Source organism: Tenrec ecaudatus, chromosome 1 (genome assembly GCF_050624435.1).
Source record: "Tenrec ecaudatus isolate mTenEca1 chromosome 1, mTenEca1.hap1, whole genome shotgun sequence".
NCBI lineage: Eukaryota > Metazoa > Chordata > Mammalia > Afrosoricida > Tenrecidae > Tenrec > Tenrec ecaudatus.
Genome location: NC_134530.1, coordinates 183,080,404 through 183,097,855, shown reverse-complemented (window position 1 = coordinate 183,097,855; position 17,452 = coordinate 183,080,404). Strand labels below are relative to the sequence as shown.

At 38.4% G+C, this 17,452-nt stretch overlaps 1 protein-coding gene across 2 annotated transcripts in view; it reads right to left on the bottom strand.

Annotated features, from left to right (window-relative positions):
- Window positions 1-16,968, bottom strand: part of GORAB (golgin, RAB6 interacting) — a 34,385-nt gene extending 17,417 nt beyond the window's left edge. Inside the window, exons 1-3 of one of the 2 annotated variants that reach the window (XM_075564785.1) lie at window positions 16,827-16,968; window positions 4,065-4,392; window positions 1,722-1,823 (exon numbers count right to left, since the gene is read on the bottom strand). In XM_075564785.1, coding sequence (XP_075420900.1) covers window positions 1,722-1,823; window positions 4,065-4,392; window positions 16,827-16,899 — 503 coding nt within the window. In that variant the 5' untranslated portion in view covers window positions 16,900-16,968. Of the gene's footprint in view, window positions 1-1,721; window positions 1,824-4,064; window positions 4,393-10,797; window positions 10,904-16,826 lie in introns of those variants that run through there. The other variant, XM_075564794.1, reaches the window with a different exon arrangement.
- Between the last annotated feature and the right edge of the window lie 484 nt (window positions 16,969-17,452).

Genomic DNA, 17,452 nt, shown 5'->3' with positions numbered 1-17,452 from the left:
TACAAACAGTATTTCTTCATACGCCTGAAAACATCTATTTGTGTTTTTTACTTTTTAGGATTCATTTCCCCAAACTTTCATTGCTTTGATTCCTGCCCTCTAGACAAAACTACAGGTCTCTGAAATGATTTGTGGGGCTTCAAACCAAACACTCTTTTCCTTTCTTGTTTAAAAGCATATTCATCCTCATTATCTCTCTCCTCCTTGCCACCCTCTAAGCACAACATACACTTAAGGAACAGAACAAGCAAATACAAAAGCAAACCTTTAATTAGCGTTTCATGCATTTCGAAATTTCAGACACATTCTTGAGGGGAAGAAACCCTTCACATCAACCACTGTACTGCAACTTACTTTATGAATTCGGTCCCTTTTTAGTACTAAAAAGAAAATACTGAATAATACGACCCACTAACATTTCCTCATTCTGTTCTGTCTGGTCACAAAATGCTCATTATCATTCTCCTGAGTGTTACTCCACTATGCATTTACTTTTGCTTCCTGCATATAAAAATTCATTTCTCAGGATGATTCTTTTATACTTCAAATCCTTCATTGTCCATATTCTTGCCCATATTAATGCTCTCTTAAATCAAAAGCATTTTGGTAGGAATGAGTGCTGGACCTAAACATTATCAAATGACCTTTTCCCCAAACAGCTTCTCTCCTTGCTCCAAGCTAAGAATATTAAAATGCTTTTCAAGAATCACTTGTAAGGTGGAAGGGGGGGAGGAGTTGGTGTACATGGAAGGCACTAGATTTTTATATGCTGTCCCATTTTTCAAATCAAAAGAAAGCCAGCAAGCTATATTTATTAAGCAAACTTCATGAAAGATCAAGGTGCAACAAAAGGTGCAAAAAGAAAAAAACTTCAAGTACATGCATCCTTTTGGAAAATAAAATTTCAAAAGCTCTCATTGCTGTCTCTCTCAGGATCCTTCCAACCGCAATAGTTTTGCCAGAATTTTCCAGAGGTCAGAAAAGCAAACACTGTTGAGTACCTGCTTGCATTGAGTCCTCACTATTCTTACTCTTACTACCTTATTAACTAACTTTCATTTCCTAGGGCCACAGCAGGTTGAAATACAAACAAAATGGGCAGGAAGACTGGGCCGGCAGTGGAACTGGGGCAGGACAGGGTGTTGTTGCTCAAAGTGGCCGCAACAGCAGCAGGTCAAGGAGAAAGGGATCACTGACAGACCCTGTGAGGTGGGGAACCTCAGTCATCAGCAAACAGTTAAATTCCAGCCTATTATAAGTGGGTGCTTGGTAAATCATTTAAGAAAATGTCATAGAAAATAAAAAGTGTGGGACGGTCAGTCAATTATATGTAATCCCTTATTCTGCCACATGCCAAGTGATTAGAGATTCCCTGCGTCAAAAGGAAAATTTTTGTTGTCAGTTACACATCTTTACATCAACTGGCTCCTTCCCTTCTGAATGCACAGATGGTTAACACTGAAAATACATCTCTATGCATAAATGTAGTGTGACCTATGCTTAAAAGTCCTCCTCAATAAGTTGAGAAAACCAGAATTTAGTTTTATTTATAAAGCACAAATAACTTAATTAGCCTTAAATAATTTTAGAGAAAACTATCAGTTTATTAGAACTGACATGAAATAAATAAATGAATGAATGAATGAATGAATAAATAAATAAATAAGAAACATGACTGGCTGACTTCAGGTTATAATTATCTCCCAGTTTATGTGCCTCACCTTTCTGCAATAGCTTTGGCCAAAACAGCTTTCTTACGTTTATTTTTCTCTTCCATTAGCCGTTGTTCCTGTTGGAGGATTTCCCAGCGAGATTTTTCTTGCCTAGGGAGCAAAAAAAGTGTTTTTTGGGAAGTTACAAAAGAGATTTCTTGCTACCCCAACCCATGTCTTACAGGTTCCAATGTATAAAATTTAACCAGCCAGGTTATGCACATTCTTTTTTCAAAAATTCTCATCTGTACCTCCTTATTTTTTTCTAATAAGAACAAGTCAAAGGCTATAATCTGAAGTGAAGAAGGCCTACAAAAATTGGCCCTGTAAAAGGCATTTTATGTATATAATCTAGGAACTCATAAATTGGAACCCAGAGCACTGTGGGTTTTTTTAGGACTACAAAGAAACTTGTACAAATTAATTAGGTATTATATGCTAAATGGAGAACAAACTGCATCAGTCTGTACTGTAGAAGTATCAGTCTTACTTTTTACAAACGTTTTCTTTACAAAACTCTGCCACTTTAAAATCCTTCAGCTAATAACCAGTGCTTATTACATCTATTTTCTTTCCATTTGTTCATTTCTTTCCAACTTTTCAACACTTCTAAGCAGATTGAACACTGCTAAGTACAACTTGAATGAAAACTGGGCTAGTCTCAAAGGTCTGAAAACGTGAATTCCAAATCTGCTCAGCTCTGAATTCTCATTATGGCATTGCAAGTTAAACAAGGCAATGGCAAAGCCATCTTCTCCACCTACTGTCACTTCTTATAGCCGTTACAGCAAAGCTCTTTATTCCCAAATCCAGTCACCACTTCCAAAACTCGCCTTTTGCTACTCATTCCTGCAGCCTCCAGTTTACTGCTGGCATTGGCCATTTCTGTAATGAGGTATCTCACTAGGCACATATGAGTTTTCGGTAACCATTTTTTTGATCTGTACATCTTTCCTTCAGATGCCCTGGTGGGATCCTGCTACATCAAAGGACTATCTAGGCAAGGCTTTACAAGTCTTTACTACCTAATTCTCTACTATTTTCTGGTCTATTTGCTGCCTCTCTACCAAAAGTCAGATACCACTTCAGCATCTCTAAGAAATACAGCTTACAACTTCACAATTTACCTTCTCCATTCAACAGTTCCTCAAATTTTATATCTTTAATAAGAAACCTCCCAAGTACTTAAAAAGAGATTAATTTTTAAAAAAGGGATTAATTTCTTAAAGACATTCTGCTTAAATTGTACAGTTCAAGTAAATTCACCTTTGCTGGTTAACTAGTCTTAAAGGCAACAAAATATAGTTGCATAAGCATACTTAATGTCTGCTTCACATGCCACGCAGTATCTATCTCTTATCAAAATGACTTCTTAGTTGTAAACCTCATGTGGACAGCAAACAATTTAAACTCATTGTACAGAGATTTAAAAATATGATGGGGCTTCATTGTTCCACGAACTTTCTGAAGTCCCCTCATACATCAGATATTAGAAAAACATGAAAAATATTTTCAAAGAGATTTGAAAAAATTATACAAAATACTTTGTGAGAAAAAAAGACTCAGGAGGCAGAAAACAGAAACGAGTATTATCCTCTCTCTTTTATGAATGATAAACTAGGAGAACATAAAGAAAACAAGAGTGGATACTAGAACACATGCTCCAAAACACAGCTTTCTGATGGCAAGACTTCACACGTCACGGAATAGCATCCTCCTCAAGAATGCAGTAACTAACCTATTAATGTCAAGTGGTTGCTAGTACAAGTTCAACATTAAATATACACTAAAAAGAAACCTAATCAGGCAAATGAATTTGATAGTTAGCTCCTGCAGCTTCCTACATTCCTTCTCATGACAGCCCCTTTTCTATCTCTACACAAATTTCCCATTTGGGGGCCAACAGAGCTCCAGTTTAGAAGCTGAAGATAGGTTCAGTATGGGGAGAGAGCTTATGCATATGAGAAGAGCTTCTGGTCCTTGAGGGAGCACAAACTTTAGCTCCAGGCAGACTTACACGTGAATCATGGCTCAGCTATCTACTAACTATATATTCTATTTGGGAAGATCTTATACTCTGTGAATCGCAGATAACTATTTGTAAATGAGAATAAGCATGCATCCAGGCTGTTGTGAAGACTAAATTACATCATATAAAATGTCCAATAGTACCTGAGATATGACACATTTAGGTGGTGGTTATAGTTTGATAGTTTATTCATTAGATTTCTGTTTCAATATAAAATAAAAGAAATGTGAAAACCTCTATTTCTTTAAAGCCTAACAGGGATTAAAATTTTACAAAGACAAAATGGAGGGCGAAGGTTCTCGTGGATAAATAGACTTACTAACAATTCCATTTTCTTTTTTTCCAATTTGCAACCTGGCTCTGGAGACAGAACTTCAACTTTTTTGTTGAGGTTTCCATCATGTGAATTCTCACGGCCCAGTTCCACTGGTTGGCTATCAGCAGCGGGGAGTGTGCCAGGAGAAGGAAGAGCGGGATGGGGCTTTTGAGGAGTACCACTCTGTTTTGCTGCAGAAAGCCTCTGCTCTGGAGGTAATGAGGTGGATCCATCTTGAAGTCCAAGTTTTTGGCTTTGCTCTTGAAGGGCCTTTTCTCTCTGAAGTTGTTGTCGACTTTTGTTCATAGGGCGCCGCCGCTGCGATTCAAATGGATCTATAACATAGAGATAAGTGGTAAAGATTCCTTTATATCAAAACAAAAATTATAATTTCTCTACAGCATTAACAATACCAAACTCTGACAAGCCCTTCAAGAGGCTGTTTGTTTGTTTCCCTTCTGTATCTCAAACATTTAGGGGAAAGACAGGCATCGTTCTAAAGTTTCAACTATTCTAAATTTATGCTGTTAATATTTAATAAGAATTGCCCCAACTCTAAATTTATTTTTAGAGGAAATAAATCTGTCTGTGTAAGTTAGGCTTTAGGATATAAAACAAAGTTCCTGTTTTTAACTTGATTTGATCTTTGCTAGAAGAAACAGAAAATTTTGACAAAATTATATAAATACTTGAACTTTGCCTCACATTCATGGTTTTGTCTACAATCTTAAAACAAAATGATAGTTGACTTTTCAAATGGGCTTCTTTCTTAACCTTAACAGACTTTAAGGCAGTTTGATACATAGGTAGATACTGTCTATACAGAAATACAATTGCATGAAGTCATATATCTAGAAAACGTTATTTAACCCTGAATCCTTCTCCTTTTCTCTTCCTGGAACAATCAAAGGTTGTATTCTTCCAAAGTCTAATCAGCCTCAAATTAACATATGAAAACTTTCTACTAAGTAAAGTAACCATTAATCAAACAAAAACCCACTGCCAGGAGTCAATTCTGACGCATAGTGACTAGTCATTTATGGGAGTAGTCATCAAATTTCTGCTGTGGGCAGCTGGTAGGTTTGAACTGACAACTTAGAGATTAGCAGCCCAATGTTTCACCCTTAGTACCACCAGGGCTCCTAAAGTAAAACATAGGAACATAAAACTGGAAGAAGAAAAATAACTATTATAAGGCTAAAAAAAAAAAACCCACAATTTTCTGCTACCTTTTGGATTGTCTATGTCAGTGTTAACTCTCAGAGCATACAAGTAGAGAATGTGACTCCCGGTCATCCTACACTTAGTAAGAACTATTGTGATGGTCAGGATCTGTCAACTTGGCCCTTGTAAGAAGATACAGGTGGTGTAAATCGCCAATTAGGTCACGGCCTAATGCTATCTCCTTGGGAATTTGGCCTATTTATAAGAGACCGTGTGGATAATTGGTCTGTCTCTCTTGTCCCACTCCTTACTTGGTTGGATATTATGTCTGGCTCTGGAGTTAGCAGGCCACGCTGCCCGCCAACCCTGGGAGAAGCCATTGCGCCATGTTCCTGCCTACCATGGAGCCTGGCAACACTGCCCCACTGGACTGTGCTCTTCCAATTTTCCATTTCTCCTTCCTGCTTCATTGACCAGAAGCTGTTTGAGTCTGGAGGGCCCTCTAGCTAGCATCTAACTCATGGACAAGGAAGCCAGGCTGCTTTGATAGAAAGTTCACATTTGAGCGCCACTGGTTTTATTTCTCTAGAAACCCCAGCTTAACACATCTACACAGGGACTTCTCAATTTTTGACATGTCAGGTTTGCATTCTGACACCGCCAATGATAGTTGCTTCTGACATAAATCAAATCTCCCACTGCCCCCTCTTTTTGGCTTTAGTTTTTATTATTTATTATTGGTATCCTTATAAATCTAATCAATTTTCTTTGGAGGGGATAGGATCATTTGATATAAACATACTAATAGAGTGGCATCTGCAGTTTCCACATAGCAACCAACATTGTACATGGTACATATCAACAATAAGATGTACAAAAAAATCCAAAAATAGATAGTTATAATTACAGTTCAATCTAACTTGAATATTTTGTAAATCCAGGACGACCTGCAAATGGTATTCTCTGTAGAATGGCTGAGGCAGGAAATTATACATCCTCTTAAATGAAAAATTCAAAAAGAACTTTCAATTTCTGTATAAGTCAGCATGGAAGTAAAATGTTCACAATTTAAATTTCATAAGAGTTAAAATTTCTGCAGTGATAGTCTGATCTTGCTTTTTTGTACCTTAATGGCCCCAGGCAAAACAAGCATTTAAGACCTCAATTTTCCCGTCTGTCAAACTGGGTGATAAATACTTAATTTATATAGCTAATGTAAAGGTTAAAAAAACACATATTTAAGGGATAAAATGTAAAGGTAGCAATAGTATTAAAAGAGTTCTTATTGATTGCAGCCAGAGTCAAAATGTGCCCACTATTTGAAAATATCCGTCTTTTTACTTGCAGTTCAACTTATTAGCTGAGTTATAAATCCTGAAAATCAAATCCACTGCCACTGAGTCACTTCCAACTCATACCGACCCTACTGAAGCTTTCTAAGATGGTAAATCTTTCCTCGAACAGACATCATCATTCTTTCACAGTGCAGCTGGTGGGTTTGAACCTCAGACCTTGTGGTTAGCAACCCAATGTTTAACCTACAGCATCACCAGGGATGAATGATTACCTGTCCTTCTAAAACTGCTGTTTCCTACATTTCCATTTTTCTGTGTGTGTGTGAGTGATAATTACACATAAGCTTACACATAGGGTCCTGGCTTGTCCACTCAGGGTCTGTGACAGTAATTAAAAGCTCTGACTCAAGAATGACATGTCATTTCTATGTACAATTCACTGACAATATTAGTAAACGATCCTAAACACACAGAGGGAAATGCACAGGCCTGGGAAGGAGAGGGAACCAGAGGCATCTGGCAAAATTCATTAATAATTATCATCATTATTAATTTAAGACTAGAGAAGTTCTAAAAATTTTAAATATAATTTAAAAAGATTTCAATATAATTTAAAGATCGGATAAATGGCAAAAAAAACAAAGAGGGAGAAAAACCAAAAATAACATACTCATTCTAATTGATCAAATTAAACCAGTAGACTATGAGTCTGCTATGTTTGCTTTGTATCATTTTGAGGCCTGCTTCCCACACCCAAGGCAACTATTCATGAGCTTATCATTCTTTTGCTTCCTGTTTTATATACTATATTGCATCTGAAAATATTTACAAAATGATTTTTTGATTTAGCTTTTTAAAACTTTATTAAAAGTGTATCAAGCCCCGCCAACCCCCACTATCATGATCCCAATTCTACCTTACAAATCTGGCTAGACCAAAGAATGTACACTGGTACAGATAGGAACTGGAAACACAGGGAATCCAGGACAGATGATCCCTTCAGGACCAGTGGTGAGAATGGTGATACCGGGAGGATGAGGTGGGAAGGGGGAACCGATTACAGGGTCTACATATAACCTCCTCCCTGGGAGACGGACAACAGAAAAGTGGGTGAAGGGAGACGTCGGACCGTGTAAGATATGACAAAATAATAATTTATAAATTATCAAGGGTTCATGAGGGAGGAAGGAGCAAGGAGGAAGGAGGGAAAATGAGGAGCTAATGCCCGGGCTTAAGTGGAGAGCAAATGTTTTGAGAATGATGAGGGCAATGAATGTGCAAATGTGCTTTACTCAATTGATGTATGTATGGATTGGGATAAAAGTTGCATGAGCCCCCAATAAAATTATTTTTTTTAAAAAGTGTATCAGACTGCATGTAATTACTTTTTTAAAACTTACTATTATACTGCCAAACTGCATCATGATGTTCAAATCTGTATAGTAGCCACTCATTCTCAAGGTTGTTTAATGATGCAATGTGCGAACGTGGGACATTTAGGTTAGTTCCAGATGACTTTTGCTATTATATCCCCTCTTGTACCTGAATGGGTGTTCATCTAAAATGGAGAGCTTGTAGGTCATAAAGTATAACGTTAGAAGAAACATCATTGCTTTCCAAAAATGTATCATCCCCTTGAGAAATGTAGGATAGCCAGAGGATGCACTTTTTCATGCAATGCTATTGGCAGGCTTCTTCACTTTTTGCCAAATAAATAATGGTGTAAAGTGAAATCTCACTGCACTCTTTTATTTGTATTTCTCTATCATTGATGCTGTTATTCTATGGAGTATCCATGGCTTTTATTTTTTTCTGGGTTGTGCTTTTCACAAACCAGCAACAAACAATTAGAAGCACAATTAAGGAGATGATATCATTGCGATCAGGTGCCATGGTGGTGTAGTGCTTTACAAGATGAACTGTGATCTGAAAGGTTGGCAGTTCTAAACCACCAGCAGCTTTGTGGGAAAAAGCCTGGGCTTTCGAGGTGTTCTACCTTGTCCAATAGGATCACTGTGAGTAAGGATACACTTGAAGTCAGTGAGTTTGGTTTGCTTTTTAAAACCATTTTAATACGAGACCTGGTGGCATAGGGGTTACACATTGGGCTGCTATCTGCCAGGCTGACAGTTCAAAACCACTAACAGCTCCATGGGAGAAAGATGGGGCTTTCTACTTCCAAAAAGATTTGGTCTTGCACACTCATTGAGGCAGGGCTACCCAGTCCTATAGGGTCACTAGAATTCGGCATCAACTCTGCGGCAATGAGTAAGTGACTATTACAATACCAGTAACTATGAAGAATCTAGGAATAAATTTAACATAAAAGTGTTCAAGATCTTTAATGGAAATATTCTAGAACTTTATTAAGAGATATTATTGATGACCTAAGTAAATGAAGACCTGAATCATCATGGTAAAGCATAAGACAATATAAAAATGTCAAATCTTTCCAAATCAATCTACAGATCGAAGGGAATTCCAATCACACTCCCATCTGGGGTTTTTCTCCACAAGAACATTTTACATGGATTAAGGACTTAAACATCACATTAACATCTTAAATCTCTTAGATAAAATATATTGTTTTATGCAGTCTGTGAATCCACTGTATCTTATAGATGATTTTTAAAACCTCTTATTAAAAAGTAAGGTGCCCTGGTGGCACAGTGTTTAGGTGTTGTGCTGCGATCAGCATGGTTGGAAGTTCAAAACCACCAGCAGCTCTGAAGGACAAAGATTGGGCTTTCTACTCCCTTAAACCAGTTATAGTCTCGGACACCCACAGGGGTTCACTGTGAGTTAGCATTGACTCAATGGCAGTGAGTTTGGGTTGTAGTTTCAGTAAAAATAAATATGAATATATGTTAGATCTTATGGAAGAAGAGTGATAATGGAAATGTTGACTATATTAAAAAAAACTGGCAACTTTGTCCATAGTATAATTGAACAATTTATAAATTAGAAAAAGTGAAACAAGCAATAAACTAAGTTACATGGTATCTATCTGCCTTGAGACCAACTCTAAATATCTTCCTGACACCAACAGCAAATGGGCATTGTCCTGACCTTAACCGCAGGAGCTAGCTCATGCTTCACAAAGGAAAAGATACTGTCCTCCAGACAATCAAGTTTGCCCAAGACTTCAGAAACCAGTCAAAAAGTCAGGATCCTCCATGACACCCTCATCTCTGACCTTCTAGCTTGAGTTCAGTGACTCACAGAACTCAGGAGAGCAGTACTTACGAATACAGTTTTATTATAGCAAAATGGGTACAAACGAAGAGACATATAGGATAAGATTCGCAAGGTCACCCTTGCAACTTCATACCTCAGAGGACACTTACAACTTTCCTATGTACTGATGTATTAGCCAGGAAGCTATGATATCAAACTGAGATTCATTCGCAGAGTTTTGTTTGTTTCACTACACAGATATGATAGAGTGGCTCATTATCCAAGTGATTACATTCAAGCTCCAGCATCCCTCCCCTGAGATAGAGGGGCTACTACCTGGTGGATCTTTCTAGCATGGCCCACATCTATCTAACACTCACATATAAAGCAACAAAAACTCAATGGCCAAATTCCTAGGTTTTAGATTATCCCTCAGGAACCGATGCCAAAGTGAAGTTTATAATATAACTGGCAAAGAACTATTACCAAAAATAGAGAATATTCTCTGTAACTTGAAGCTGACAGTGTGATTCCATCATTTTTACTTATAATTTCCTCTATTATGAAATAGATCATACATACAATACATGAACATCTACACATATTCAGTATATGTATGCTATTAATAATATATTAGTACTTATGTTACACATGTTGCTAGGTACTATCAAGTTGGTTCCGTCTCACACACCCTAGGAAACACTGCCCAGTCCAGTGCCATCCTCACAATTTTAAGGTTTGAGTTCACTGTTGCAGTCATTGCGTCAATCTATCCCTTTGAGGGTCTTCCTCTTTTTCACTGATACTTTTTGAGGGGGCTTTACAAAGCTCATGGAAAAATATAATGAAAAGATAATGGAAAATTTCTACAAACTTTTTGAAGCCCCTTTCATATGTATATATAAATGCCTTTAAATGTTTATGCGTATATCTCGTGTGCATAAGTGATTAAAAATGTAAGAACTAAAACATGACTTACTATTGTTCAAGGATAGAAACTTTCCCCTTTTAGAGCATACAAGAGAACTCCACTTTCTGATTCACAAATAATATGATTAGCTTTTGTTTGATGAAATGTTAAGAACAGTGACATATATCACTTACTTATGGAAACATTTAATTGCCAATGTTCAATTCTCAAACTTCCTCTCCTTCTGTTAGGGTGAACTCTGGTATGACCACTCCAGCGGAGTGACCATGTAGAGCTGAGTCACCTGCCAAACCATGCGAAACAGGAAATGAGGATGAAAAATAAACCTTTGTTTTTTTAAACCATTGGTAGTCCAGGGATATGTTACTGCAAATTCATTAGGTTCAATTTTATTTCATAATTACAAATATCTTCAAGATAAGGGGGTGTTGGGGCTTCAAGGAGTTCTTGGAAAAATGGAATTAAAAGACAATGGAATTTTTCCAAGAACTTTTGGAAGCTTCTCCACAAATCTGAATTTCGTATTTCATTCTCTTGATTTTCATGATTTTCCTATATCCCTAAAAGAATATAATCAATTTTATATGTTTTTGATATTATATAAATGGTATCATGTGATATTATATAAATGGTATCAATTATACTTTCACACAACTATGAAATAATTATGCATTAATCCATGTAAATATAGTCCATATATTCATTAGTTATAGCAGTCCACAAAATAATACCACTTTCTTGTAAGTGAACGCTTGGCCCTTTCTACTTTTCAATATAAACAATACTGTCAAGAACTTTCTTTGTCATGTTTTCCAATGCACATGAGTTTCTCTAGAGTATTGTAACCTTGATTTTGTTGGCAACCCTCTTTCTAGATGGCTTAATTATATTTTTAGGGTTGCAGAACAGGTGATGAGGCCTTAAGTATTAAATGATCCAATTCTTCTTGTTTTACAAATAAGAACTGCAAGGCATAAAGATTTAAAGCAGTGTTAAGAGGCCTATATGCAAAACACTAGCTATGAATATATAAAAATGGCAAAATGCTTTCTGCCTTCACAGTGGCCGTCTATTCATGAAGTCTCTCTACCAAACCAGAGCCTGAAACTCAAGTCCTTATTCATCATCTCTCTATCCCATTTTCAGGCTCTCTTAAAATACAAGGGAGCTTCAAAAAAATTTGTGGGAAAATGGACTTAAAAGATAATGGAGTTTTCCCACACAAAATGTTGACGCCTTCTATGACGTTAGGTACCACCGAGTCCATTTTAACTCAATGACCCAATTCACAACCTAATAAAACACTCACAGTCATTGATGTGCTTGAGTCATTGTTGAAGCCACTTTTCCAATCCATCTAATTGAGGGTTTTACTCTTTTTTACATACATTCTACTTCAGATCCGGTCCTTCTCTTGGGACTGGTACTTCCTGATAATTTGGCCAAAGTACAGGAGATGAAGTCTCAGCATTCTTGCTTCTAAGGAGCATTCTGGCACAATAATTCAAAGGCATCAATTCTTCATTCTTTACTCATGCATAATTACAAGTCGAAACACTACAGCTTGGGCCGGACACACTGCCGTCCTTAAAGTGACATCTTAGTCTTTACCACTTTAAAGGGGTCTCTTGCAGCGGATCTGCCCAATGCAATTTGTTTGATTCCCTGACTGCTGCTGCCATGGGCATTGGTTGTGGATCCAAGTAATATGAACTCTTACAGAATGTAAGTATTTTCTCCACGTATGGTGCTGCTTATTGTTCTGTGAAGTTATTTGTTACTGTGTAATCTTAACAAAAAATTAAGGGGTGTAATACTAAAGGTTGTATGTCTTGATCTTCAACAGTTAAGTGCTGAAATTCTTCTTCACTTTTAGCAAGCAAAATTGTTGCCACCTAAGTATCTGTTAATTAGTCTTCCTCCAATTGTGACACCGAATTCTTCATATAGTTCAGCTTCTCAGATTATCTGTGTACCATACAGATCAAATAAGTATGGTGAAAGGGTACAACCTTAAAGCCCACAGTATTTCCTTGTTTATTAAGCAGCTTGATCTAGGTACAGGTTTTGCATGAGCACAGTTTTTCTGGAATTCCTATCCTTTGCAATGTTATTCGTAATTTGTAGTCAATAAAACACCCAAAAATGTCTTTTTGGTATTCTCTGCTTTCAGCCAAGACGCAAATGGCATCAGCAGCAATGTGCCTATTTTTAAATATAGTTCCATTCCAACAATTTATGCTTTTATATATTAAATCCTATTCCCACTGAAAAACCCACTCCAGTTACACATAACCTTTGTTATATTATTCCCAAGCTCCTCATAGCCTCGAGAACACTAAAATTCCTCCTAGCTCTGCAGCAAACTGTTTACAACATGTACCACCACATAATCTTATGGTTGTTTACTACTCAGTTTCTTCATTAGTTCAGGAGGAAAAATTACAAGGATATTACAAAATACTTCCTTATTGAAAAGATAGGCATCATTCCCATTAACATGGAACTATAGAAGTGGAATAGACCATGCTTATGGATAGGACTGTGAGCATGTGAAAATGTAGATACTATCCAATGCAATTTATAAACATAATGCAATCCCAATCCAGATCACAGCATAATTCTTTAAAGAAATGAAAAAACTAAGCATCATCTTTATAGGGAAAGGAAGGAGACCCAGGATAAGAAAAGCCCTATTGAAGATGAAAAAAGTAGGAGAACTCTCATTTCCTGATCTCAAAACCTATTATCAGCTCTGGTAATACCAGAGCTTCTTCAGCTTCTACTGGATATAATAATAAATACATATAACAATACAATAAAATAGAAAACTAAGAAGTAAATTTATCCATATACATACAACAGATTTTTTACAAAGGGCTGAAACACAGTAAGTGAAGAAGAGATAGTCTCTTTAATAAATGGCAATACCAAAACAGAATGTCCATCTGAAGAATGAAACAGAACTCACACCTTACTCCACAAAGAAAAAAATGAGCTGAAGATGCATTAAAGACATAGTGACCTTATGTACAATAGAACGGCTGTTGGCCCGGTCCTGCACCATCTTCACAACTGTTGCTATATTTGAGTCTATTGTAGCTACTGTGTCAGTCTATCTCAATCTTCCTTTTTCTCATTGTCCTCTAGTTTGCCAAGAATACGGTCCTTTTCCAGGAACTAGTTTGTCCTGATAACATGCCACAGTACTTACGATAAAGTCTTGCCATTCCCACTTTTAAGGGGCTTTTAGGCTGTATGTCTACTAAGGAAGATTTATTTGGTATTCTGGCAGTTCAATGTGCTTTCTACATTCCTCACCAACACCATAATTCAAAAGCATCAAGTTTTCATCTGTCTACTTATTCATTGTCTAACTCTTGCATGCATATGAGAAGATAGAAAATACTATGGCTTGGATTAGAAGCACCTGACATTCTTATTCAACTTCAATCTTTAAAGAGGTCTTGGGCAGTAGGTTTCCCCCATGCAACCTGTCCTTTGAGTTCTTGAGTCCTCTTTCCATGAACATTGATTGTAAGTCCAACCAAAATGAAATTCTTGAAAACTTCAATATTTTCTTCATTTATCATGACTTTGTTCATTGGTCAGTTGTGAAATTGTTTTATTTTCTTTACACTGAATTTATACTGAGGCCTGAAGTTCTCAATCTTCATCAGCAAGTGCTCCAAGTTCTCACTTTAGCAAGCAAGGTTATGTTAACTATGTATTTGTCACAGGCTATTGATAAACCTCCCTCCAATCCTGGTGCTGCATTCTTCATATAGTTCATCTTTTCTGATTATTTGCCCCAAGTTCTCACTTTAGCAAGCAAGGTTATGTTAACTATATATCTGTCACAGGTTATTGATACATCTTCCTCCAATCCTGGTGCTGCATTCTTCATATAGTTCATCTTCTCTGATTATTTTCTCAGTACACAAATTGCATAATAATGATGAGAGGATACATCCTGATGCACACTTTTCCTGATTTTAAACCATGAAAATTATTCTGTTCAAACAACTGCCTCTTGGTCCATGTTTTCAAAAGCACAATGAAGGGTTCTGGTATTCCTGTTTTTCTAAAAGCTATCCACAGTTTGTTATGGTCTACACAATTAAACACCTTTGCACAGTCAATAAACGCATGTAAACATCTTTCTGGTATTCTCTGTTTTCATCTATCTGGTATCAACAGTGATATCCCTCATTCCATATCCTCTTCTGAATCCGGCTTGAATTTATGGCAGTTCCCCCACTGATGTACTGCTTTGACGATTGTTGAATTATCTTCCCCAACATTTACCTGAAAATGAAATCAATGATTTTGGGGGGATAATTTCTGTGTGCTCTTGTATCACTTTTCTTTGGAATGGCACAAATATGGATCACTTTCAGTTTCTCCCAAATTCTTGCACAGACAGGTGGATGCTTTAGCCACTTGTTGGAATATTTAATTTGATATGCCCCAATACATAGCACAAACACACTATCAACCATAACTGGAAAAAAACAGAAGACAAAATAGATGGCTAGGATGTCCTAAAAATAAGACATGTATGTGCATCAAAAGACCTCACCCAAAAGAATAAAAAAGAACCTACAGATTGGGGAAAAAGAGACTAAGCTCTAAAATCTGTAGAAAACATCAGCAACTCAACAAGAAAATGATAAATCATCCACTTTAAAAATGGGCAAAGGACATGAACAGACCCTTCATCAAAGACATTCAGGCAACCAACAAGCATATGATAAGATGCTCATGCTCATCACCCAATTGAGAGATGCAAATCAAACCAACAATGAGATAAAGCCTCATCCCAGCATTGAATGCAATATTACAAATGACAGCAAACAGCAAATGCTGGTGAGTATGTGGAGACATTGAAACTTTCACACACTGCTGGTAGGGCTGTAAATCTATATGAGTATGGAAAGTGGTATGGTTATTTCCTTAAAAAATTGAAAGAGAAATGCTATAAGGCCCAGCAAACACTCTCAAACCCTCACACTAACTGCCATGGAGTAGAATGCAACTCGGGAGACCCTACAGGACAGGGAAGAACCACTCCTGTGGGTTTCCAAGAATGTCATTCTTTAAGGGAGTAGAAAGCCTTGCTTTTGTCCCTTAGTGGCCTAGTGGTTTCAAACTGCTGATCTTGCAGTTAGCAGTCCCAAGCATAACCACTATGCCTCCAGAGCTCCTTAGCAATTCCTCTAAACAGCATATATTCTAAAGAAATAAAAGCCACAATATGGCTAACTATATGCACACCCAAGTTCACTGCAGGACTATTCACAACAGCAAAATGATGGAAACCTAAATGTACATTGAAACGCTATGCAATTCTAAAGTATTACAACAAACCTAACCAACACCTTTTAACACGTATTGGGGGGGAGGGAGACGACATCATTCCTAGTGAAAATAGCCAAGCACAAATGGCCAATATTGTCTGAAACTACTATCATAGAGTCCAGAAAGGTTTACACACCCAAAGAAACAGACTTTGATAGTAATGATGGAGGGAGGGGAGACCACAAGCAGAGAGGTATAAGGCAAGATTCAGTAAGCAGGAGACAGGCAAAAAAAAAAAAAAAAAAGGAAATAAGAAAAATGATAGAAATAAGGCAAGTCATAATAGGTTTGGTGAGATGTTGAATGTAAAACTGATGATCTGCTCTGTAAACCTGCACCTATTAGCAATAAAATAAAAAAAATAACTTAGCAACTGGAAATGAACGCACTAATCCAGGTGTACTGTGTAAAATACCAGTTTCCCCCCCTCCCCCTCAGTATTACTTGCTTCTATGTCTCTCGCAAGTATTCTAATTGGTGTCTACCCCTGCTCTTTCCCCAATTCTCACACCAGTCTAAAAAAGGGCCCAGCTTTCAGGCTCAAGTCCTCTCCCAAATTCCATCCCTCTCAGAGGAGAAAGTGACAGATATGGAAACGGATCCCTTAACCCTGTATCCTACAGGTAGATCCCAGTGCCCCGGGCAGCCTGCTTCTCCTCTCGCAGCTCCACGAACTCCCACCCCCGCCCCCGGGCACCTCAATCCGGTCACCCTCTTCCTAAAAGCCCCTTCTCCACAGAAAACGTCCTTTCCCTCGCCCGGTTCCTCTGCACACGCTTCAGTCCCGCTCCTTCCCGCGGGACAGACGTGCGAATGGACCCCTGCAGGCACGCGCCCTTACCTTTATTCTGTTTCAGCCTCCTGAGCTCCTCCTCAGAAAAGCCGGCCCAACCTTGCGCCATCCGCCCCGACATAGCTCACCTCAGGGCGGCCAACCTGCGCTGACGCGACTGCCAACGCTACGGCACGGGCACATCCGGGTTCTTCCCGACGGGGCTCGGCAGCCAATCAGCGCCGAGCTGCCGAAAGCCCGCCGCGCGCTGCGTCCCGCCTCTCACAGCTGCCTCTGGAAACGCCCGACGCGCCGCCTGGAGAGACGTTGGCCACGTGGACGTGAATAGTCTTTGGCCTGGCGCTGCTTCCTCTCCCCTTTGGTCTAATTCTCAGCGGGGCAGTGGCTTTGGGGGTGGAAGGGGAAATGGCGTTGGGATTCGCGTGGGGGAGAAGCAGGCAGTTGACAAGCGACTGGGAGTCGCTGGGAAAAATGGGGAAAGCGTCCCATTTCGCCTCTGGGTCCTCGGTGGCTTCACGTGGGCGGAGCTGTGCTGCGGCTGTCCGGGCTTTGGGGGAGGCGTGTTCAAGGCCAGGTGTTTGACTGGAGGAGTTAACTCCACTGGAGCATTCTCCGTGGTGTCTCAAGCAGTCGATCTTTGTTTAGGAAGAAATGTTTAAGAGGGCTGACATGCA